The sequence below is a fragment of the Hippocampus bargibanti genome, linkage group LG13, assembly GCF_051943395.1.
Source record: "Hippocampus bargibanti isolate YZ-2025 linkage group LG13, ASM5194339v1, whole genome shotgun sequence".
NCBI lineage: Eukaryota > Metazoa > Chordata > Actinopteri > Syngnathiformes > Syngnathidae > Hippocampus > Hippocampus bargibanti.
This window is the reverse complement of record NC_142746.1, coordinates 18537094-18562927: the sequence shown is the minus strand read 5'-3', so window position 1 is coordinate 18562927 and position 25834 is coordinate 18537094. Positions and strand designations below refer to the sequence as shown.

Here is a 25834-nt window from a genome sequence, read left to right as displayed (position 1 = left end):
TACTGTATATAAAGTATATATAAAGTATTTTTTTCATTGCTCCTTCTATAAAAAATCAATTCCAAAATCAAATGAAAATTCACATTTCAACCCTCATAAAATGAATGTCAGGTATTAAAATATTGATTAAAATGTATATTATTTGTGTATTTGTGAGCGAAACTAAACTATGCACTTCATTCTTTCGCCAACAAACCCATATGACGACAAGTCGGATTTCATCACATTTATTTAAAGGAATAAAATATGAATGTAGATGACAGACCAATAAAATTTAAACTAAAACACAAAAAAAAAAATCAGCATGTGAGTACCCCTGAGATATTTTTAAAAAGTATTTTAAGTTGAAAAAAAAAGAAATAAATAACATATGGGGTGAGGTTCTTCGTGGTAAGCTGATTAAAAATACCTCAAAAGGGTCCCAATATTTTAACGGATTAATAAGAAAAGAATATAAAAACATCGCGATGAACATGACGACGAGTAAAAATGTATCGGATGATGTCTAGCTTCTCTACAAAAGCTTATAAAGGCCCGTGACATCATTATTGAAGTGTTGCATCGCCTGTTCAACTTGAACACGAGGCTCTACCGTCAATCACAACTACGGTGACCTGTGGATTTCTATGATACCCATTAATTTCCAAGCATCTCCTTCTACTGGATGCAGTCTGCTTGTTCACACATTCATATGTACTCCACTAAACACAACACATGCAAGTTTCAGTCAGATACGAGTCTTTCTGACGTTCCGTTGTGGCACGCTCGCTCACAGTTTGGCTGCCATGAAGTTGATATGAGGCCTGACCAGTGGGAAAAGAGGCAAGCTCCTCTTGAATTCCGTCATGTTCCGGACCAACGACGGCTGAGGAAACACATCAACAATTCCATCTTTAAAGATCAGGGATCCCAGCCAAGGGAAATTAGAGGAATATGAAACAAATCAGTCAGGGGTCAAGGGGGCCGTAAATTTATGAATGCAAGATTGCTTCTTAAATATCTGCTACGAAATTATACAAATACCATTTTATTATGTTTATAGAGGTTTTTCCACCAACTTTGGTCATCCCCCATCAGGTGTTATTCAAGTTAGTTTAGTACAATGATACCTTGGCTTACAAGCTTAATTGGTTCCCAGAAAGTGTGTGTAAGGCGAAAAGTGTGTATTGCAAACATTAATTTCCCATAGGAAACCATAAAAATGTGAATAATCTGTTCCCAGGTCCACACAAAACATAATTTTCAACTAAATAAGCCTTAAAGGACAACGGACACATTTTTTTGGTTTCTTAACTGCCATCAGAAAAACGTTTTATAGCATCTAAAATACGCAAAACATGCAGGCTGATATTTTTAGTCAAATGAAAAACACCAATAAGAATGACTTAAGGTGTCCAAAAACGACTTCAAATTGAACCCGGAAATCGCCAGTTTGAGAAGGTCCCGCCCCCTTGTTCGTGACATCACGCCAAGACGTCTTGCCTTGCTCGAGAATCAAAACAATGGCTTCAGATTCGGAGAAGATACTTTCTTGTTACTCATCCAGTTATTAATATGATTCAAATAGTTCTGAAGAGGAAAGCATAAATGTTTGCAATCGATTAAAGAAGTCCTTCCATGTCATTTTGAGGCATCTGGACACCAATATTGCACCAAGAAAATGCACAAGATGGCGCCCAAGCTCCGTTGGAAATGGGCTAATTTGTCTGCTGGGAATTTGTGTCAGCGAATATCAAATAGTTGTCTTGGTCCAACACACAACGATTCACCATCGCGTTAAATCTGTGTTTTCCTCCTAATTTCGCCATCAACACGAAGTTTTCAGACCAAACAAAGTACCCACAATGCATTGTGTGTCGCTTTCTCAGGCAGGGGCGTTCCTTCAGTGACGTCACGTACGGACTCGTCACCAACTCAAAAACAAGACTTCCTGAATATTCAGCGCGAGTCTTAAAACGTGAAATATAGCTATATGTGGTGGAATCTTTGTAAAATACGCTCAGTAGAAGTCATTTGAAGTGATTTTTAAAAATTATGGACACAACTTGTCCGGAGATGTTGGTTGTCCGTGAAACTGAAATATCAGTTAATCGTGTTCACCTGGGGCAAAGAGGGTGCAGGGGCCAAGTTGACATCATTCTGAGCTGGAAATTCTCCAACCAGGGGACCTAAAGAGACACACGGTTAAAGGTGAGTTGACACCGTGGCTGTGCAGTGTCCTTTCAAATGGGGTACGATATGATCACAAATACTTACAGGTGTCCATTTCTCGAGACAGCACGTGAACTGACATCTTGTGTCTTTTGGGAGCGTGCAGGGTCAGGCGCTCCTTTTTTTGGGGGGGAGAGGGTACAAAGGATCAAGTTAACCCAGATTCTTATTGGGACTTTGTTGAGGGACACAATGATAAAGTATTAACTCATTCACAGCCATTCACGAATTTATTCGGGATTTGAAAATATGACATAGAGCGCCATTTCCAAATTAGTTCGTTTTTTTTTTCTTGCTTGAGTGCCAATATAGCGCTGGCCAGACCTCTGGCAATGTTTTTCCCTTCCACAAGGGGGCAGCGTTTCCCTTTTTTCGCATGTTAGCACTTTGTTCCAGCTTCAGCTGTTGTTAAAGTGCTATATAAACCAATATGTATATATTGCATTGTATTTTGGACAGCCGCCCCCATTTCAAGCTCAAATAACTCCAAATCCATATAATTTAGGAATTACATATTTTTTTTCCTGATAAAAGAAGAGACTCTATGGTTTCTAACGCTGTATTGAATGTTCATGTAGTCCTAAAACTCAATATTCTGTGGGTCCTGGAATTCCAGTGACAATGACAAAAACCCTGGCACTGGAGTGGACACATTTTTTGCACATCATCTGGCAGTGAATGAGTTAATATGTTAGCTTTGTTGTTCTTGTTAGTGACGAAGAGAGGGCATATTATCAATCAAGCGTGTTCCACAGTGAAACTGTTCCACCATGAACAGGCAATAAAGAACAGAAGAGAATGGATAGAATGTATAATTCGATCAACTTACACTGTAGAATTGCGTGATGTCATCTTTAGTTAACGTCTTTAGGTGGGCAACCTCAATATTATCTGCGAAACACAACACAAATATGAGAGCGCTCCCCCCCCCAAAAAAATCAGGATTTACCTATCTGATTTTTTGTGCGATTAAAAAAAAGTGATATCAAAAGAAATCAATTTAATTTGAACAGTGAGAAATACTGTTGTTGCACATATAGATCGTTGCAAAAAAAACACCCTAAAAAGTGAGATTGTGTGGGTGTCTCCTGTTCACAGTCCACTTTTGATCACCATGGACCGGATCTAGGTACGGACCAAGACTGGGCCATTCTATAGCCTAAATCTTAAAATTACCGTATTTTCTGGAATATAAAGTGCACCATATTAAAAAAAAAAAACATTTTCCATACATAAGGTGCACCGCATTATAATTTTTATTATATTATTTTAAACTTTTTAACTTCACAAATGGCGAGGTCGAACGGAAACATTACAACGGCAAAAATGTACCGTATTTTCTGGAATGTAAGGCGCATCTTTAATGAATGTCATATTTGAAAATGTGTACCATACATAAGGCGTACCGCATTATAAGTGGCACCTTCAATGAATGATATACGTACTTAAAAACCTTTCCCATATATAAGGTGCATTACATTATAAGGGGGCTCCTTCAATGAATGACATTTTAAAATGTTTCCCATGTATCAGGTGCACCGCAAAAGGCTCACTTTCAATGAATGACATTTAAAAAAAAAATATACATACACAAGTTGCACCGCATTATAATGGGAAACTTCAATGAATGACATATTTTTAAAAAAATGCATACACAAGGCGCACCACATTATATGGGGCACCTTCAATGAATGACATATTTTTAAAACGTTTTCCCATACATAAGGTGCACCGCATTATAAGGCGCACCTTTAACGAATGACATATTTTTACAACGTTTTCCCATACATAAGGTGCACCGCATTATATGGGGCACCTTCAATGAATGACATATTTTAAAACGTTTTCCCATACATAAGGTGTACCGCATTACAAGGCACACCTTTAACGAATGACATTTAAAAACCTTTTCCATACATAAGGTGCACCGCATTATATGGGTGACCTTCAATGAATGACATTTTAAAATGTTTTCCCATACATAAGGTGACACGGATTATAAGCTTTTGAAAAAAAATATTTTCTTTCTGGTGCGCCATATATATAAAAAAAAAATATATATATGTGGGTAAGCTAAAACTAACGCAGAGCCAATTGAACATATTCATTTTTAAACAAGACATACAATATTTTGTATATTATGCAATGTTTGGCATCTCGCCTAGACGCTAAGCGTAGCAATGCGTTGGTGGAAAAATTTGAGACAATTAACTTCAAAGACGCCGGCGCTCTTTTATGAGACATTGAAGGCAGCTCATCATATTGTCTGATGTTTAAAGATCTCTTCAAATACAAGATAAGAGTACAGTGACGGTGCGACATTATTAGCCCTACTTGGAACTGGGATTCTTTTTTAAAAACATACACTGTAATATTCCATGTGTAACAAAACAAATAGGCTGTTTTTCATGTGTCAATAATAATAATAATAATAATACATTTGATTTCTAAGCGCCTTTCAAAACTCTCATGGTCACTTTACAGTCACGGGATGAATTTTTCTGTGGGTGAGCAGCGGCAGCCACACGCGCCAGCGTTTACGCAACGCGGAAGTAACTCAAATAGATAGAAAGCTAGCTAGCTAATAGATAGCTAATAGATAGTTAGCTAGCCAGCCAGCTAAACCACTAATAGATAGATAATAGATCACTAGCTAGATAGCTAGCTAGCCAGTCTGCTAGACAACCAATAGATAGCTCATAGATAGCTAATAGCTAGCTAATACATAACTAACAGATAGCTATGTAGGTAGCTTGATAGCTAGCTCGAATTCGGGTTTTCAATTTTTTTCTTGCTTGGGCGCCGATAAAGTGCTAGTCAGACCTCTGGCAGTGTTTTTTCCCTTCCACAAGGGGCAGCATTTCCATTTTTTTCATGTTAGCGCTTTGTTCCAGCTTCAGCTGTTGTTAAAGCGATATAGATGTATTGCATTGCATTTTGGACAGCCGCCCTCATTTAAATCTCATATAACTCCAGACCCATATAATTTGGAATTAACTCTTTCTTCATGAAAGACGAGAGTCTAAGATATCTAACGCCCTACTTAATGTTTATGCAGTCCTAAAATTCAATATTTTGTGGGTCCTGGAATTTGAGTGAGGATGACAAAAACCCTGGCACTGGAGTGGACACATATTTGTACATCGTCTGGCATTGAATGAGTTTATAAGAGATACATTTTTTAATAGTAATTCAGTGAGTGACAGCTGTCCAGCCAATTACACGATATGATGCAACGACGCTCTGCGGTCAATTACAGCATTGACAGTACATGAGGGTGCTCTCTGCTCTCTAACAACAACATAGCGGGGGCGATAAGCGGCGCTAATGCTAATGTTTTATCATGCAGATTGCAGGTAATTTGTAATATGAGCAACTATATCAAAGATGATCATTCTAATTTTGTTTAAAGACGACTCAAGATTTTTCTGCTCACCTCGATCAAAATTATACTGTTGTGAAGTAATCTCCCCCCAGTACTTGGCACACTCGGCAGACAGCTTTTTGGGCTTGTCCAGGCGGCGGATGGCCAAGGCCTGGATATGTTTCTGGAATGCTTCCTCGCTCATCTCCTCCACTGATCTCTCCATGGTACAAAGGAAGGCTTCGATCCGGCTCTCCAAGTAGTGAGGTGCCTTTTCTGATTGGATGATGAAGCGAAGGCCTTGGACCCCGTTGGCCCGCCTTGCTCCGCTGAACACGATGTAGCCTTTCGGGCGCAAAGGTGAAATTGTGTCAGGGCTTATCGTAAAGCAGTTTTATCACCAATCACGGCCGTTTTCAACAGTAAACCCTGATTGCGGAGGACTTTCGGTGTAAACGTGAATTTTTATGCAAGGTGGCATAACCACGAACTAATTCTAATAATAGTCAGGTCATAATTACAGTAAATATTTAAATGAAAATCACTTCTTGGTAAGCAGTTTGAACATTAAATATATTGCCTTTGTATAGTACCGGTATTCAATTAAATATAGCTTGAACATTATTGAAAACTACTGTTTTTTTTTGAATGTTTTAATTTTATATACACACATATATATATATATATATACACACATACATACATATATTATATATACACATACATACATACATACATACATACATACATACATACATACATACATACATACATACATACATACACACATACATACATACATACATACATTTATAAGCGCCTTTCAAAACTCTCAAGGACACTATACAGTCACAGGATATTTTTTCTGTGGGTGAGCAGCGGCAGCCACATGCACCAGCGTTCATCTATACCTATCTATCTATATGGATATAGATAGATAGATAGATAGATAGATAGATAGATAGATAGATAGATAGATAGATAGATAGATAGATAGATAGATAGATAGATAGATAGATACCTATAATAATACATTTCATTTATAAGTGCCTTTCAAAACTCTCCAGGACACTTTACAGTCACAGGATATTTTTTCTGTGGGTGAGCAGCGGCAGCCACATGCACCAGCGTTCGTTCATCTATCTATCTATCTATCTATATCTATATATCTATATATATATCTATATATATATATATATATATATATATATATATATATATATATATATATATATATATAAACACACTCACGCCACTAATGTGAGCCTGTATATAGAGAGACAATATAACCTTAGCCTAAATTACATAGCCTGGCAGACCAATAAAAACCTTAGCCTAAATTACATAGAACATGGAGAGGTGTGTCAAGGCCATTAAATGAACGTATGGAGTCTCACCAAGCTGCTCTTTAGTTCTCAGCGTGTTGAAGCATGGCTCAGAGATGATCTGACAGAATAGTTCCAGCAGCATATTCTCATGGGTGGTCTGCATATCAGTCTGGTAGTAAATCTCGATGCCGCAGTTGTTGTGCACTTCATTCCTCTGCTGATAAACATACCATCCACCTGACAGCAACATGACAATGTAAGATATCAGTGCATCCGGCAAGTATACTGTATATTGATAACATTAGATGTTAAAGGCATAGTTGAAAATGATTTCAACCCTTCAATTTTGACATGCAACACCCCTGTATGCCAAAATGTTGATTCTTTTTTATGTTTGCAAATGTATTTGAAGAATAAAGACGTCACATGTAGTGTCTATATGTCTTCACTGCCTTCGTTCAATGCTGCACTTTCGGCAGTAATTAGACTTTTCTCCACCGATCAGGTCGGACGATGAGCTTCAAAGCACACACAGCTACTTTCATTTTTCCAGAGATAAAAAAATGGTAAACCTAATTGGAATTGATTAAAAAAAGCTCAGCATTAATCACAATTTTCCTGATAATCTTGGTTAAGAAAGTCAAATTTGAGGTGGGTTTATTATTTTACAATAAGGAGATATCCATTGTTTAGAAAGGCACATGGCCACTTTCAAGGGTTTATCTACAATCCTCCTTTTATAATAATAATAATAATAATAATAATAATATGAATAATCAACATTGGATTGGATATGCCTTTATTCGTCACTGTGAGACGAATAAAGGCATATCCAATCCAATCCAATCATCATCATAATAATAATAATCCATTTGAAAACTCTCAAGGTCACTTTACAGTCACTGGATCAGTTTTTCTGTGGGTGAGCAGCGGCAGCCACACGGGCCAGCGTTCACTCAACCCAGAATAACTCAAATAAATAAAAAGCTAGCTAGCTAGCCATTGGACAGCTAATAGATAGCCAGCCAGCTAGCCAGCCAAGAGATAGCCAATAGACAGCCAGCTAACCAGCTAATAGATAGCGAGCCAGATGGATAGCCAGCCAACCAGCCAGCTAGCCAATAGCTAGCTAGCTAGCCAATAGCTAGCTAGCTAGCTGGATAGATAGCTAACTGATAGCCAAGTACATAGTGGTGCGAATCTCCATCAGTATTCTGAGCAAAACATGCTAACTATGTTACAATGCTACATGTGGCTAATGTCTTCATTGCTAATAAAAAATAAATGACAATATGATGTCTTGTCATCATAGTGTAGTCAACAAAATGAGGCTTGAATATGTTGATGGAGGTTGAGCGCCCTTTTAAGGCATTAATGTAAAAGAAATGCATGAAAAACACTAGTTGTTCTGGCAGTGTGGGTTAGAATTCACTCAAACTTATTATCGGATGTGTTCATTAGCTGTAAACAAGTCCACACACTTAAAAGTGAAAAGTAGCCAACGCCCATATCCTTTTGGCACGCATTGTATATGTACTGGCTGTGTTGTTGCATGTGACCACAAACCACAAGGATTATTTTGTCCTACCTTGTTTGTTTGGTATCTATGTTTTGACGGAGTCAGCACACAGCCTCACGATTCAAATTACAATACGTGTGATAAGTTGAATCGTGAACGTCAATCAATCAATGGAGCCAGATGAAAGTCAGTCACGCTTTGTGACATTTATTTGAGGAAAACGTTGGATGTGTGGCTCAAACACCGATGAAAATCTTTGTGGGGACAATAATGTATTAATATCTATTAGCTATCTATTGGCTTGCTCGCTAGCTTTCTATCTATTTGTCTTATTATTTATTCTATTTGAGTTACTCAAAAGGAGTGACAGCTTGCTAGCTGTTGGCTATCTGGCTATTAACTATTTATGAGCTACCCATTAGCTATCTGGCTATCTATTCGCTATCTATTAGCTACCTAGCTAGCTTTCTATACATTTGACTTGAGTGAACGCTAGCGCGTGTGGCTGCCGCTGCTCACCCACAGATAAACTTATCCTGTGACTGTAAAGTGACCTTGAGAGTTTTGAAAGGCGCTTATAAATGAAAGTTATTATTATTATTATTTAGATTTACATTTACAATATACATTTATATATAAAACCTATCCAGCGACCGAATGATGTATCTCAAACTCTGAACGTTTTTTTTAAACGTTTAAATATAGCAAATTTGTGACTTTAAATCTCGCAAATTTGCGAGTTTGAATCTAGCAAATTTGTGAATTGAAATCTAGCAACTTTGTGACTTTAAATCTAGCAAATTTGCGACTTTTTTTCTCAGAATAATACCCCATCTCTAAAAAAATATATATATTTCAAGCTGGCCCTAATGCTCTTCCGTAGGTATCAGCTTTTTCTTTCTTTCTTTTTTTTTTAAGATTGGCAGACAGTGACTAGGCCTCAGTGTTTTTACATCTTGGACTCCTGCCAACTGGAACCAAGCCCATAAACCTCTTTCCATCATCACTTGGTGAGGCATTTTTTTTTTGTTTGGTTGAAGCCTTTTTCAGTGTAAGGAAGACATGTACGTGCAAAAAGGGTGAGCCCACTTCTGTGTGGTTGCGGTGGAGATTAGTTGCGTGTTGATTACGTGTAACTCAAATGGAGTATAAAGGAGTAGAATACTTACCGTCTGGAACCTGCACTTCTCTGTAGTGGATCAGTTGGCTGGGTAGGAGAGGCTTTGTGTGCGCGTGCTCAATGAGAGTGTCCTCCACCATTTGGATCATCCCAAGGGCGCTCTAAAAAAAAAACCGCATGACCGAGAGGACAGGACAAAAATTAATAATCATCTAATGGGAAAGCAGAAAAAAACATCAAGCAGGAAACACTGGTCTCATTTGATTCTGTTCGTTAAATATAGATGTGTTTTTACATATTTTTGAATGAAATTCTAAAAAAAAATTGTGTCTATCTACAAAACACACATGCAGTCACACGACTTGAAAGTATGAAGAGGGAACACGATGGCTTAGAATTCAGCGCCTTAAATAGTCCTAGAGCAGAATCTGTAGTACAGTAAAGTCTCGTTATATCGATATCGGATATATCGATAGTCCCGGTTATATCGATACTATTTCTATGCACGCACGGAGAAAATTACATGCAAACAGGGTCGGATATATCGATAGTCCCGGTTATATCGATATTTTTTCGGACTCCCTTGAATATCGATATAACGAGACTTTACTGTAGTTTTAATGTAATAAATTAAATTTTAATTTATTACATAAAAATGCATACATCTATATTCATATTCAACGTACCCAATGTTGTAGACTTTCACCATGTGCTAGTCAAGCTTTACATTTCACATCCTGGCCATTAACTAATTCGCTGCTTTTCCCGAATTTATTTTGGAATTGAAAAGTGCGACGTGGATCGCCATTCCCAAATTTATTCGGGTTTTGTTTTTTGCGGGTCGTGCCAATAAAGCTCTGGTCAGACCTCTGGCAATGCTTTTCCCTTCCACGAGGGGGGAGCATTTGCCTTTTGTCCATGTTTGCGCTTTGTTACAGCTTCCGCTGTTGTTAAAGCGCTATATAAATCAATATGATTGTACTGTATTTTGGACAGCTGCCCCCATTTCAAACTCAGATAACGCCAGACCCATATAAATTGGGAATTAACATTTTTTTTTTGATGAAAGAAGAGAGTCTAAGGTTTTTAACGCTGTATTGAATGCTTATGTAGTCCTAAAACTCAAATTCTGTGGGCCCTGTTATTTGAGTGAAAATGACAAAAACCCTGGCACTGGAATGGACACCTTTTTGCACATCGTCTGGCAGTGAATGAGTTAAAATCATATTTACCATATAGCTACTTGAATGGAAATGCCAGAAATTAAATACATTTTCTCTTTAGAAGCAAACAAACAAACCTCCTTGGTGATGTTACCATGGAGAAGGGTTTCAATATGTAACCGTGACAACAGCTGAGGTATGAAGGCCTTGAGTCGCAGGAGGGTTACATCTGGAATATAGATCACAGCTATCATTTAAAGTGCAGCCGGACAATGAAATGACTCACTTCCTGCCTAAGAACAATCAGTTTAAAAAAATTGTATAAGAGGGGTCTCGAACTCAATCTACGGGGGGGATGTGGGGAATAGAATCTGAGTGTGTCTGGGAAGTATTCCACAAAAATAGGGTTCAGGTACAGTGATACCTCAGTTTATGAACTTGAGAGAATATAATCTTGGCATATGAACTAGTTTTCGGCGGACGAACCAAATCATACTGGTTTTCCACACCCCCTTTGAGTGCAGATGTGGTTTGCTATCGAGTGGAGTACGTTAGCTATTATGGGACAGGAAAAGACCCCACCACAGGCTAGTGTTAAGCCGAAGAAGACAAAAGAAAATTACGGTCGAGCAGAAGGAGATCATCGAAAAACACGAACGAGGTGTGCATTTGTGTGACTTTGCGTCCCAGTACCAGTACGCTAAGTCGACCATTGCTACGTGTGGCGAAGGGTGTTTCTGTGTTGTCTAAGCAACAGTCTCAGGCAATAGAAATAGAAGAGGTTGAAAAACTTCTGTTGATTTAAATTAACGAAAATCAGCTAGCAGGGGACAGTCTGAGTTAGGGTATTATCGCCGAGAAAGCACTGCAATTTCACTCGGATATCATCAAGAGGCAACTACATCGACCATCACAAAGGTAAATAAAAAACTTTATTATACAGTATAGTTTATTTCTTTAGTTACAATATAATACCACATTTATTATACATAAAAGAAGGTATATTTTGTGTAGTTTTAAGGCTTATTTTATAGAAAATTATGTTTTATGCGGACCTGGGAACCGATTATTCTCATTTTGAATGGTTTCTTATGGGAAATAAATGTTTGGCAGACGAACTTTTCACCTTACACACACTTTCTGGGAACCAATTAAGTTCGTAAGCTGAGATATCACTGTATTTTAAAAAATAGAGTAAGCGAATACCTTTCAGCAACATTGATAGCAGAGAACTTTTTTTAATATGTTGGGGAAAAAAAAATATCATCTCACCTTCTAGAGCATCTCTAAGTTCATCTTTGGTCCAGGCCACCTCAGTCATGAGTAGACGAAGGTAGTACATGGCGTGCTGGTGCGGTTGTTCTGCTCTGAAGTTATTCAAAGACCTCGTGTACTGCAAAATGAAATGGAGGGAAAAAAACGAGAGCATAGCCGAGATTGCGGTTTAAAAATCTCCTATAGCGAGCTAGCTAGAACACTGAAATGGTGATTTTGACAGTCGTGATTACCGCTTCCTTGATGATGTCGAATCGCTTCTCGTCGATCTCAAATGTGGCCATCTTCTCAATGATCTTTTTCAAAAGAATGTCCTGCTTGTCGTTGTAACCTTTAACAGAGAGCTGGCGCAGTGACAGAGTAGATAGTTTAACACGATCACTGTGGAGGTCAAATATTGGAGTTATTTATTTTCAGAATATGATGGTCATTTCTTGGCCTATGAGGGATGAGACGGGGCATGAACAAAATGGCCTCTCGCCTTTAAAGTAAAACAAGTCCTTTTTAATGATTGATTTTGTTTAGCTAATATTAGTATTAAATAAATAGACATACAACATTAGATATCAAGTAGACAGGATGAACTTAGTACAACGATAATCCTGTTATTGTCAAATAAGATTGGCTGTCGTGCTAAAGTAGGAAAGACAAATGTCACCTATTAACTCGCCTTTAAGTAATTTAATGATTCATATTAGTATTAGTAGTACAATATAAAACTATTGATTTATATAGCGCTTTAACAACAGCTGAAGTTGTTGTTCGTATTATTATTATTGATGAGAAGGTTTCTTCATCCGTCATCTGTACTTTTTTTGATGGACCACTCCTGGTACGACTGAGAGCTTACACAGACGTATTGCTGTCAACTTAGGGAGAGACATCCTTCTGCTGGTACGTAACTTAGAAAAGGCCACCTTTAAATTAGCTGACTTAAAGAACCACCTCAGATTTTTTTTTATCAAAAAAGTACAGATGACGGCTGAAGAAACCTTCTCATCGATGGACCATTCCTGTACGACTGAGAGCTTACAAAGACGTATTATTATTATTATAATTATTATTATTATTAATATTGTTGTTTTTATTATTGTTGTTGTTGCTGTAAAGTGTCCTTGAGAGTTTTGAAAGGCGCTTATAAATGAAATGTTTTATTATTTTTGTTTCTTAATATTGTTCAGATTAATGTTATTGCTGTTAGTATTATTAGTAAAGTACAACACAATACATATTGTACTGTATACTAACAAAAGCAGTTGTTAGTATTATTATTATTGATATTATATTATTATTTTGTTATTGTAATTGTTGCTGCTGTAAAGTGTCCTTGAGTTTTGAAAGGCACTTATTTATAATATAATTACATTTATTATAATTATATTTATTATTATTTATATTATTATCATTATTGTTATTATTATTATTACTAAATAAATAATTTTCAACATACAGTAAAGTCTCGTTATATCGATATCGGATATATCGATAGTCCCGGTTATATCGATACTATTTCTATGTACGCACGGAGAAAATGCAAACAGGGTCGGATCGATAGTCATATTTTTTCGGACTCCCTTGAATATCGATATAACGAGACTTGTAGTTTTCGACCAACCAAACTAAGCAAACCCAAAAATGCCACTCAACTCCTCTCGGCTTCCTTACATGAGGAAGTGATGCTTACTTGTGTTTGTTATGATTTACGCAAATCTGACTATTGGAAAAGGGGAGAAAAAAAGGAATAATGAAAGATGATCAGACGTGCATAGACAAAAGTTACACTGACACAAGCCAGGTCGAGTTTGTGCAGATCAATTATGTACTTTTAACAAGCATATGGCAGTTTTTTTCGTCATAGAAAAACTAGTATTTTTCACAACTTGTGCCATTGAAACCTGGCTTAGCCACTATCACCCAGTCGGGGGAAATCGTAGGAACTTTGGGATGCAACACGAATCATAGAGTGAAGGAATGTGAATACTTACATACATCCCATAGACGGTATTCTGAAGGTCGTAGTTCAAACCAGCTAATTCAGCTGCATATGCATATTCGTTGAGGGAGTCTTTTAGGAGCTCCAGGTATAAATAAGCCATGTTACAATGTAACGGGTCCACATATGCAAACGGGCTGTAGAAAAATAGCAGAGGTCAAAGACGATAAATGAAAAATGCTTTACTTTGGTGACCAAACAAACAAAAGCCAAGAAAAATGAAAATAAAGAACAGGATTTATTTTTATTAACTTAGCCTATTGATAAAATGTCTTAAAAAATATATATCCTTGATATTAAAGTCAGTTGTGAAATCTAGAATAGTCCTGCTCGTCCATGTAAGGCCTATATTTTGAACTCAGTATATTTCTTTGAAATTATTTTGATATTTTGGGAAATATTCATTCCCATAGTACAAATAATGTTGTCTTCTGTTGGCATTTGGATGAAAACTGACATTCAGAAAAATGACACACTGCAAAAAAGAAAAAGAATGTGCTGCAAAATTGACGCTTGTTTGCTATGCTTCTGAACTTCCCATGATGCAACACTCTGCGATATTTTCCATTAACAGAATTGAAGCAATTTATGTGACACTGTTACAACCAATGACCGGTAATCCATAATTGAACTACAGTAAAGTCTCGTTATATCGATATCGGATATATCGATAGTCCCGGTTATATCGATACTATTTCTATGCACGCACAGAGAAAATTACATGCAAACAGGGTCGGATATATCGATAGTCCCGGTTATATCGATATTTTTTCGGACTCCCTTGAATATCGATATAACGAGACTTTACTGTATTTCATGTTCTCATTGAAGTTGTAGTAATTTGACAGAGTACATTACTGACCTTTCGATCAGCAACAGTTATTACATACCTGAAGAACTCAAAGTTCAGACATGCTTTGGGAAGAAAGAATTTGTCATCTTGCTTGAACCACACTTTGCTCATCGCTGTGTCCTAAAAGAAGGCGTAGAAACTCGTTTCATTTTGATGCACCGTGATTGCAAATGCAGAAAGACAGAAAAAACAGTTTCAGTGCAAATTGTGTTCATTTATCTTGAATAATAAAATATACCATCAGCATAATTCTAGCAAACAGCATCACTCAAGTAACCTCCACTTAAAGGACAACCGACGACAATTTTTTGTTTCTTAACTGACATCAGAAAACATTTTATAGTATCTAAAATACCCAAAACACGCAGTATGATATTTTTATTCAAATGCAAAACACCAATAAAAATGACTTAAAGTGTCCAAAATCTGCAAAAAATTGAGCTGCGAATTGGGCATTTTCAGAAAGTCCCGCCCCCAATTCGTGACGTCACGCCAAGACGTCTTAAATTGCTGGAGAATCAAAACAATGGCTTAAGATTCGGAGAATATGCTTCCTTATTACACATCCAGTTATGAATATGATTCAAATAGTTCTGAAGAGGAAAGCATACATGTTTGCAATCGATTTAAAATTTATTCCGTGCCATTTTGAGGCAACATTGGGGGGAAATGTCTCACCCAAAAAGAGGCAGAAAATGGCCACCGAGCTCCTGTGATGAATGAATCAGCCCGTTTCCACAGGCTGATAAATTCCCTAAATGGAGCTTGGACGCCCTCTTCTGGCTATTTCTGGTGCAACACGAGGTTTTCAGACCAAACAAGCATTGACGTGATGAAAGGACTGCAACAATGTGTCCTTTTTTTTCGGTCAGGGGCGTTCCTTCAGTGACGTCACGTACGGACTCGTCACCAACTCAAAAAGAAGACTTCCGGAATATTCAGTATGAGTCTTAAAACGTAAAATATAGCTATATGCGGTGGAATCTTTGTAAAATACGCTCAGTAGAAGTCATTTGAAGCCATTTTACAAATTCGGGACACAACTTGTCCGGAGACGTCGGTTGTCCTTTAAAATCAGACTGCTTGAGTATGTAATGAAAACAGCAGCAAACATACTTTGATTAAAACAGGGACGGCAGGAGAGTCTTTCTCAAGAGGGTAAATTTCAAATTTGGTCGGGATGAACTCATTTTTCATCGGTAACTTGAACTTTCCATTGAGATCCGCACTGGCCCATTTCTGAAACACACATGAAGAATTCCATTCCCTGCACAATCATTTGCTCGGCACTGTTTTTGCATTGTTTTACCTTGATGGTCTCCTTAGAGATAGCCTCCTGTTTGTACTGTGTACCATACCATTCTTCTGCCTTGTCTGTGCGTCCGTCAAATGATTTTGAAACCAAAACAACCCTGGAGAGAGAGAATACATTCAGACCTGTGTAGTTAGAAGCAATTCGGTATTGCAGCCAAATGAGCAGGAAAGTGAACGTGAATGGAAAGTAGTAGAATATATATGTCTACATGTGCAGCACGGCTGTGTTTAGCTATTGCATAAAAAGGTCCTACCTGTATATGCTTAGAATGACACTTGGGATGTACAAATAGTAATAATAGTAAATTTCCCCATTGTGGGACTATTAAAGGCTTTCTGATTCTGCTTCTGCTCGAATACATAGAAAGCTGTCTGGCTAGCTAATAGATAGCACGCTAGCTATCTAGATAGCTAGCTAATAGCTAGAGAGCGTTCCCATATATAAACATATAAATTTTCCAAATACAGGTAACATTCGACTTACGACCAGCTCGACTTATGACCACCCATACTTATGACCATGACTCCCGGACCCTATTTTTAAAAATGTTAATTCTACGACTGGCACAACAACGCACTAGCAGGCCGGCAATGCATAGGATAAATTTGGCCAGGCAGCCAGCATCTCACTCTCTCACAGCAATTGACCGTGTGATGGCACCACAGTTTGCATGTCAGTTAGCCTCCGAGTCTCTATTCAACATTTTGAATAGATTTCGACTTACAACCCTTTCGACTTACGACCGTTTGGTCGGAATGGAACTCGGATGTTACCGGTAGAAAGCAGGCCACATTATAAGGTGCTACTATAGAGGCTGGGGTTACGCACTACTTCTTCTACAGGGGGAAATGGAATCTGACAGTTGTGGCTTAATATTACTTCACATAAGGTGCACCTGTGTTTAAGGCGCAGGGTCGTCTTATGAAGAAAATCAAGGCTTTTGAGTGCGCGTTATACACCGGAAAATATGGTGTGTGTGTGTGTGTGTGTGTATATATATATATATATATATATATATATATATATATATATGGAGAATCAAAACAATGGCTTAAGATTCCTTAAAAAAAAAAAAATATATATATATATATATATATATATATATATATATATATATATATATATATATATATATATATATACACACACACACACACACACACACACTCGAAGGAAAAAAAAATATATATATATATATATATATATTTTTTTTTTTTTTTCGATCCAAAGTATTCTTGCACTAACCGGACATATTCTGGTCTCAGCTTGTCCAGCACCATCTCAATTAAATCTGGCCTGAAGTCTTCTAAAAGATACTCTGCAGCAAGAACCTCTTCAAGTGGGTAATACTGAAAAAAAAAAACCCACAAAATATGAATATGAACACATTTGTATCACAATATCCGGTAAGTTATGAGGAGCGTATGGGGCTTGGTGACCGTCTTGATGCGAGCCACAACAAGCCGTGACATTAGCCGATGAAATCAACGCATGGAGAGGACACCTACATGGAGTAAACCAGACACCTTGGAAGTGTAGCCGCGAGGTCGCTCCTTGTCTTTAAAACGGAACGCTACTTTGTTTAAATCCTGCAGACAAAATTGGGAGCCGTAAACATTGATAGCTCAGAATCACATTGCCTGTGAGATTTTTTTTTATTCACAATTGTATTTATTAAATTAGTTACTTTGCATTCCTGAAACACCCACTCCTGGGGTCCCTCTGTGCGCAGTTTCTGGATATACTGGAACATGTGAAAGATAATGTCCTCCACGTGCACTGTTAAGGACATCCACACGATGAGGTGATTTACAATTCAGATTCTTCCACAAATACCACACAGGAAAACACTCCATGAGCAAATATTAAGAACTCCGGTACTTACAAAGGCCTTCTTCTGTCAAGTCTACGTTGATGATAAAGAACATGAATCCTCTAGCTCCTTCTTTTTGACCTCCAACAAGTGTATTCACCCATCCTGAACAGAATGACAATTTCACAGCTGATGCATCCATTTTAATGGGACGCTATGGGAATATTAAATGTTCCCTACCTTTATTTTTTAGCTCGGATAACAAACTCCCAGGTCCTTCATGACCTATCAGATGACCCAGATAATGTCCAGGGTTTGACTTATAATATTTCTGCAGGTCTGGGATGGGGAACGTCACATACAGATTCCTGATGTCCTTTATGGGCACCACTTTGTAGAATTGCTGGTAAAATAAACAGGAAAATAAATATATTAAAAAAAAAAAATACATATACAGTGTATATTATCTGAAATATATACAAAAATCAACAGCATGGGTAACCAACAGATGCTGACTTTTAAGTATTCATCCTGAAAGGGATGATCAGGAAATTCCGGGATCGGCACATTCTTGTTCTCTACTTCTGCAAATAACTTGACCACCATAGAAGTCAGCTCATCGAGTGATTCTGTGGGTAAAAACACAATTTTACATTACATTTCACAAGTTTAGGTTGTTTTTTTTTAACTATTCTTTCAATCATTCAATTAGATTAGATTAAATGTGTTATTAGTTTTTCTACTTCTTTCCTCTTCCTTTCCTAACTTTGCTGCGGTGAAATGTAAATTTCTCCACTGAGTTGTGAAAGGCGCTTATAAATACTATGCATTATTATTATTATTATTACTACTATTATTATTTTTTTAATTACTATTTTTATTATATTACTATTATTTTTATTACTATTATTATTATTATAAAACATGCACTTCTTGAGTTTTAGGATGACATAAACATTGAATGCAGCGTAAGAAGCCTGAGACTCTTCTTTTCACAAAAAAAAAGAGTTAATTCCTAAATTATATGGGTCTGGAGTTACACGACCTTGAAATGAGGGATGCTGTCCAAAATACAATGCAAATACACACATATTAGTTTAGTTGGTAGAATTGCTGGCACAATAAACAGGAAAATAAATAGATTTAAAAAAAATACCGGTTTAACCACATCTGAAGCTGGAACAAAGCGCTAACATGGAAAACAATGGAAATGCTGCCACCTCGTGGAAGGGAAAAAAAACATTGCCAGAGAGCTAACCAGCGCTTAATCGGCAGTCCCAGCAAGAAAAACAAAAACCAGAACAAATTCAGGAATGGCTCTCCACGTCATATTTTCAATTCCCAAATAAATTTGGGAATGGCAGTGAATGAGTTAAAAGCAATAAAAATTAGGCCGTTTAAGAAGGCAAATTTCCCCATTGTGGGACGATTAAAAGCTTTCTGATTCTGATGGCAAGTTGATTAATAGCTCTTTAATATACGTATATCAAAGTCAAAGTCAGTTTTATTGTCAAATACGCCAATATGCATGACATACAGCACAGATGAAATTACTGTCCGCTCAGACAAAGGCACTTATAATGACTTTAACAAACATAATAAACACGAAAATGCCAATTTTTATATGTATATACAGCATATTTAGTCTTTTAGGAGCTCCAGGTATAAATAAGCCATGTTACAATGTAACGGGTCCACATATGCAAACGGGCTGTAGAAAAATAGCAGAGGTCAAAGACGATAAATGAAAAATGCTTTACTTTGGTGACCAAACAAACAAAAGCCAAGAAAAATGAAAATAAAGAACAGGATTTATTTTTATTAACTTAGCCTATTGATAAAATGTCTTAAAAAAATATATATCCTTGATATTAAAGTCAGTTGTGAAATCTAGAATAGTCCTGCTCGTCCATGTAAGGCCTATATTTTGAACTCAGTATATTTCTTTGAAATTATTTTGATATTTTTGGAAATATTCATTCCCATAGTACAAATAATGTTGTCTTCTGTTGGCATTTGGATGAAAACTGACATTCAGAAAAATGACAGACTGCAAAAAAGAAAAAGAATGTGCTGCAAAATTGACGCTTGTTTGCTATGCTTCTGAACTTCCCATGATGCAACACTCTGCGATATTTTCCATTAACATTCTCAAGTTATGTTACGGAAAGAAAAAAAAAACAGAATTGAAGCAATTTATGTGACACTGTTACAACCAATGACCGGTAATCCATAATTGAACTACAGTAAAGTCTCGTTATATCGATATCGGATATATCGATAGTCCCGGTTATATCGATACTATTTCTATGCACGCACGGAGAAAATTACATGCAAACAGGGTCGGATATATCGATAGTCCCGGTTATATCGATATTTTTTCGGACTCACTTGAATATCGATATAACGAGACTTTACTGTATTGTGTTGTAAATCACTTAACACATTTGTCTCTTACCCCCAAAAAAAACATCAATAAAAGTATTCCTCTGTGTTGCCTTACCTCTTCCTAAGACGCAGAGGCCCATTAGATTCGAGGAGTAATACGTCGAGTGAAACTCAAGGAGTTCCTGGCGGACATCAATGCCGTCATTTGATGGTCTCGTCTCAAGTGTCAGCTTGTTACCTGGAACAGAGGAAAGAGTAAATGGATAATTGTATTTATTTTGGAACACATAATACATACACATAATATAAAGCTTCGTTAGGGATATATATGAATAGGGCCAGAGCTACCAGCAAAGTTTAGTTTGCTGATGAAGCTTTTCGGATGAGGAGCGAAACATCCGACACCTTCAAAGAAGTACAGATGACAGCTGAAGAAACCTTTTCATTAATCCACTAAATTGTTCTTTTTTTTTAATCAGAATGCAATGTTGTGACTAGTAGGGCTGCTATAAAACTTAATATTGTGAAGTTTCTGGGAGGCTCAAGCACTTATATAGTTAAACCTGTTAAACATTCAAGAATTGTTACCTGTTCCAAATTTACTGAAGGGGTGATTTGGGTTTCCAGTAGCCTTCTCAAGTTGAAAAAGCCTCCAAGCGTCATTCATCAGGTTCTTGTCATGCTCAGAGTCCACAGCGTTCACCTCGCGGTCTTTACAGCTCTCGTCAAACAGCGGGCAGAGAAAGAACTGGGCAAACCTACAGATGAGAAGATAACAATTGATGCAATCATCATAACAGGAATCCTAAATTGAGAATACTTCAAGCTGTTATTTATTTTTTATAATAGACGAAATAAGCTTTATAATGCAACTCCGTTTATACCATATTTTCCGGTGTATAAGACACACCCAAAAGCCTTCATTTTCTTCAAAAGTTGACCCTGTACCTTATACACAGGTGTGCCTTATATGTGAAGTAATGTCAGCTGTTACCGACCCCATTTTACTTAGTGGAAGAAGTAGTGCGTAACCTTGCCCCGCCATGCCTTCTTCAAATTTCTATTCCCTCAGATCCTATTCCTCTCTCCAACTCTGTGTGACTCCCTTGCCCGTCTTAGCACGATGGGGGACAAAGCTTTCAGCTGCTTTGCCCTCAACCTCTGGAACTCACTTCCTCCCAACATTCGTAACCGATTCTCGTCCCACCTTCAAATCCCATCTCAAAATCCGCCTATTTAAAATTGCATTTTCTGTGTAGCTCTATCTCTCGTTGCTATTTATAATTGTATTTTATTTATAATTGTATTTTAATTAGGTATTATTGTATCTATGCTTGTCTGTGACTGTAAAGTGTCCTTGAGAGCTTTGAAAGGTGCTTGAAATAAAATGTATTAATATTATTAAAAGTTTGAAAATACACTATTCATGCAGATTTTTTTTTACTATTCTACGGTAAATATGAGTTGATGCAGTACAGCTACATATATCAATATACAGTAAAGTCTCGTTATATCGATATTCAAGGGAGTCCGAAAAAATATCGATATAACCGGGACTATCGATATATCCGACCCTCTTTGCATGTAATTTTCTCCGTGCGTGCATAGAAATAGTATCGATATAACCGGGACTATCGATATATCCGATATCGATATAATGAGACTTTACTGTATATTTTCTTTGATACTTGCACTATGTACAGTTTTTTTTAACGAAACATTTTTTGCACATTTACAGTATACATCTCAGTCTTTTGACATTTTTACTCTGCTTAGAATATCTTGTTTTTTTATTATTTAACCCCCCCCCCCCCCAGCCGATCCCCTTTAAAATTGCTGCGGTGGACCACAAATTTCCCCGTTGTGGGACGATTAAATGTTTTCTGATTCTGATTCATTGGGGGTGCGCCTTATACACCGGAAAATACGGTACATAAAAAGTGCCAAGAAGAGTTAAATTAATGGAAGGAAAATGTTCTGTTTTATTACGGTACACATCATTAATATTTCATTCTTAACTGCAGTATTATTTATAACACTACAGTATTATTTTCTCAGGGCAACAGATGGGCCGCGTATCACACCAGCAATGGACAACAATTAGCCTATCCCACAAACAGATGCCGGCTGGAGAAGGTACCAGAAATCCAATCTGTTGAACGAGTGCTTTTTCCAAAACACCACGGCCGATACATGATAAATATGACAACAGTCTATCAACATATTTAAAGTCACGAAAACATTCTGCTGCTCACAAATGCTCACTTCTGCTCTTAGTATAGCTTCAACTACTCTTTCTCATAGTTTCTTTGTGTGGCTCATCAACTGTAGTCCTCTGTAGTTACAACGAGAGGGAGGTCGGATGGAAATATAATCAAATAAATAGTGAATTACCTATCCAGAGCTCCTTGTAAATGCTCATGAGACACATCAAAGTAGTAGTTAGTGTGCTCTCCACTGGTGAAGGCGTTGGAGCTGCCTGCATGCTCACTCAAAAACTGGCTGTACTCATTCTCTTTTGGGTACTTCTTTGTCCCCAGGAACAGCATGTGTTCACAAAAGTGGGCCAGGCCTGCGATGTTAATCGGGTCGGATAATGAACCTGAAATTTGAAGATAAAATGATCATTGAGATACAGACAAAAAAAGCCATGGATACATTTTCAATTTGAATACACCGCACACAGAATTATTTGGTTCTATTTGCACTTCTTTATAATGCATGCCATTAATATGCTACACTACAGCACATGCATGCCAATATAGATTTGTGACTCAGCTTTTTTCCATTCCAAAAAGTTCTAACAAAAATAGACATATCTAAAACTGATGAAAGATTAATGCCAATTGAAGCGCCTTCATGAGCAATAAAACTAGTGGTTATACCGCACATCAATGTACTTCATTTCTTACCAATGTGGACATCCAAAGCAGCGGAGGATTTGTCTGTTGTCGGGTCACTGATGAGCATGGCCCTTAATCCATTGCTAAACTCCAAGCCCCTGTAAACTCGTTTGTCCTCGGGAGAGCGAACTATGTCTGTGACCACGCTTTTCAGAGCCGGGTCAATCATTCTGAATGGAGAAGATGGGACCAGCCTATAATAGAAACAATGACAATGTACAATATAAGCACACATACAGTATTTATTAATATACAAAGCCAAATTCCAATGAAGTCGGGAGGTTGTGTAAAATATATAATTATTTGTAATACAATATCACAAGACTAATGATTTGCAAATCCTTTCCCATCTTTACTTACCTGAAGACAAGACAAAGACAAGATATTCAGTGTTGGATCTGATGAACATTGCTGTTTGGCAAATATTCACCCATTTATGGATTGCAACTTCTGCAGTCCATAATACAACTAAAGTATTTAGAGAACCAAGAAAAACCTCTGTACTTAAGTGGCAAGGCCGAAAACCATCATTGAATACCTGTGACTTTCGATCGCTTAGACAGAACTGCATTAAAAACTGGAATTATTACCACATAGGAACAATTGAGAAAACCATTGTCACTAGTTAAAACTCTCCCAAACAAAGTGAAAGCCATATATCAACAACATCCAGACACACTTCCGGATTCTCCAGGCCTGAGCTCATTTGAGAAAGACTGAGGGAAAGTAAAAACATGTGTAGCGATTTGATAAGTCCGCATTTCAAAATGATTTTGGAAATCATGGATGTCTGTGCAAAAAAAAAAAAAAGGAAAAGCACCATACAGACCATTACCAGTGTCCAGTTAAAAAGCAAATACCTGTATATGTGATGGTATGAGGGTGTGGTAGAGCTCATTGCTTGGACAACTTGCACATATGTGAAGAAGCATTAATGCTGAAAAGTATATAACAGGTGCTGCAATGCTTTTTTTTCTCCAGAGACGTGTCTGCGTATTTAAACAAGACAATGCCTGAAGCATTTGTCTTGATGAAAATAAAATAACGTGCTAATGGGGATTTAAACAGGATATAGGTTTAAATTCATGAGAATTCTATTTTTTCCAGACCTGATTCAAATGACAGTTTCAATAGACCTGAGGTATTTATTCCAGAAGTGGGGAACATTTTCATTATGGACATAACAACAGCATACGCCTTCAATCAATACGTATATTTTATAATTTAAGCACTTTCCATGTGGAGTGAGTGATTGAATGACTCACCAACAATGTTGGGCCATAACGAGTGACACAATCGTGACTAAGCAGCAATCGCATTGTATAATACAGTTCTCTGATAAAAAAATATTTAATAAAAACTCATTGATGGTTTAGAGTCTTCACACCAAGCTTGAAAACCCGGATAATTTTAGAAGCAATATTGCAATGCTTAAAACGGGTCGCCGAGGTCAACCACCGGCTTGACGGCCCCGACCGGCGCCTTGCATTATAGTTCAGTAGCAAGGAGTAGCTAGCTTGACTCGCTGCGTTGACAAGACACTTAAGTCTTCGAACTGCATAAGTCACAAGACCAACACTTACGTAATTTCTTTGCAGAGATGGGGACCGCTTCCAGCTGCTTGTAAATAGATCGTGCACTGCGCAGTTCGTTTGATGCACTTAAACATACTTTGCACCCATGAACAACAAACCTTCCCTTTCACGCCACCATCTTAATTCAGTCAGAAACAGTCGATCACAGATGTCAACGAAAACTTGTAAAATGTGTAAAATCGCCCAATGTTTACTTTTGTACCAATTTGTTTTAACTTTTAAGATAATTAAAATATGTTCCTAACCAAGGCAAAATATTATGAACAAATAATTTGTTGTGACTGACGCGTGTATCGATTACAACGCCTGTACGTAGAATGTAATGGACAGGTCTGGTTTCAAAGCTTTGTCTTTCCCTGCGTTGACCGCTGTTTTCACAGCTGCCAGCAGACAAATGGCCACGTACTTCTTACATACAACGTGCTGTTTTAACTAATTATCGTCACGAATTTCGTAGTATGTTGCAACGTTGACCGAATAAAAAGGAGCCGAGTCGAAACAGGCAGGGTTGAAAACAGTTGCGTTCTTAATACATGAAGAAAAAAACAGTTTTCCTTTAATTGCTTTTTATATTTGACTTGCAGAAGTCTTCAAAATGACCACATATTACTATACATTTTATCATTGCAAATTCCCCATTCATTCCCCATTGTGGGACGATTAAAGGCTTTCTGATTCTGATCATTCTCCCCAAACCACTGTCAAAAAAAACAATAAAACATTTCCGTTCATTGCAACAAAGATAACTTCAGTATATGATCATTAAATGTTAGTTTTAAGCTTCTGAAAGTGTCTGAATAGGTAAAGAATAACATCAATTTTACTTTTGAGATGCGCTTATTAAGAAAATAGTGCGGTAAAATAAAAGTGCGGTATTATTTAGCCAATAACGTACGCAAACCTCAGTCGTTAACATTGAACACCACTAGAGGGAGACATTTATTTACTTTCACACACACAAAAAAAAAATCAAGGTCATTAGTTTTTCCATAAG

At 37.2% G+C, this 25834-nt stretch overlaps 1 protein-coding gene across 1 annotated transcript; it reads right to left on the bottom strand.

Moving 5' to 3' along the window:
- Window positions 1-211: 211 nt before the first annotated feature.
- ide (insulin-degrading enzyme) lies at window positions 212-24968 on the bottom strand. Its single transcript, XM_089012269.1, has 25 exons — window positions 24829-24968; window positions 23255-23439; window positions 22737-22944; window positions 20931-21100; window positions 20458-20580; window positions 18471-18583; window positions 18195-18357; window positions 18027-18119; window positions 17829-17920; window positions 17650-17730; window positions 17387-17490; window positions 16136-16238; window positions 15943-16065; window positions 14864-14946; window positions 13966-14110; window positions 12214-12324; window positions 11978-12098; window positions 10843-10934; window positions 9592-9703; window positions 6973-7140; window positions 5648-5920; window positions 3041-3102; window positions 2257-2329; window positions 2101-2168; window positions 212-865 (listed from the first exon to the last, which is right to left on the bottom strand). The coding sequence occupies exons 1-25, from the start codon at window positions 24912-24914 to the stop codon at window positions 770-772; spliced, it is 3048 nt and encodes a 1015-aa protein (XP_088868395.1). The 5' UTR covers window positions 24915-24968; the 3' UTR covers window positions 212-769.
- Between the last annotated feature and the right edge of the window lie 866 nt (window positions 24969-25834).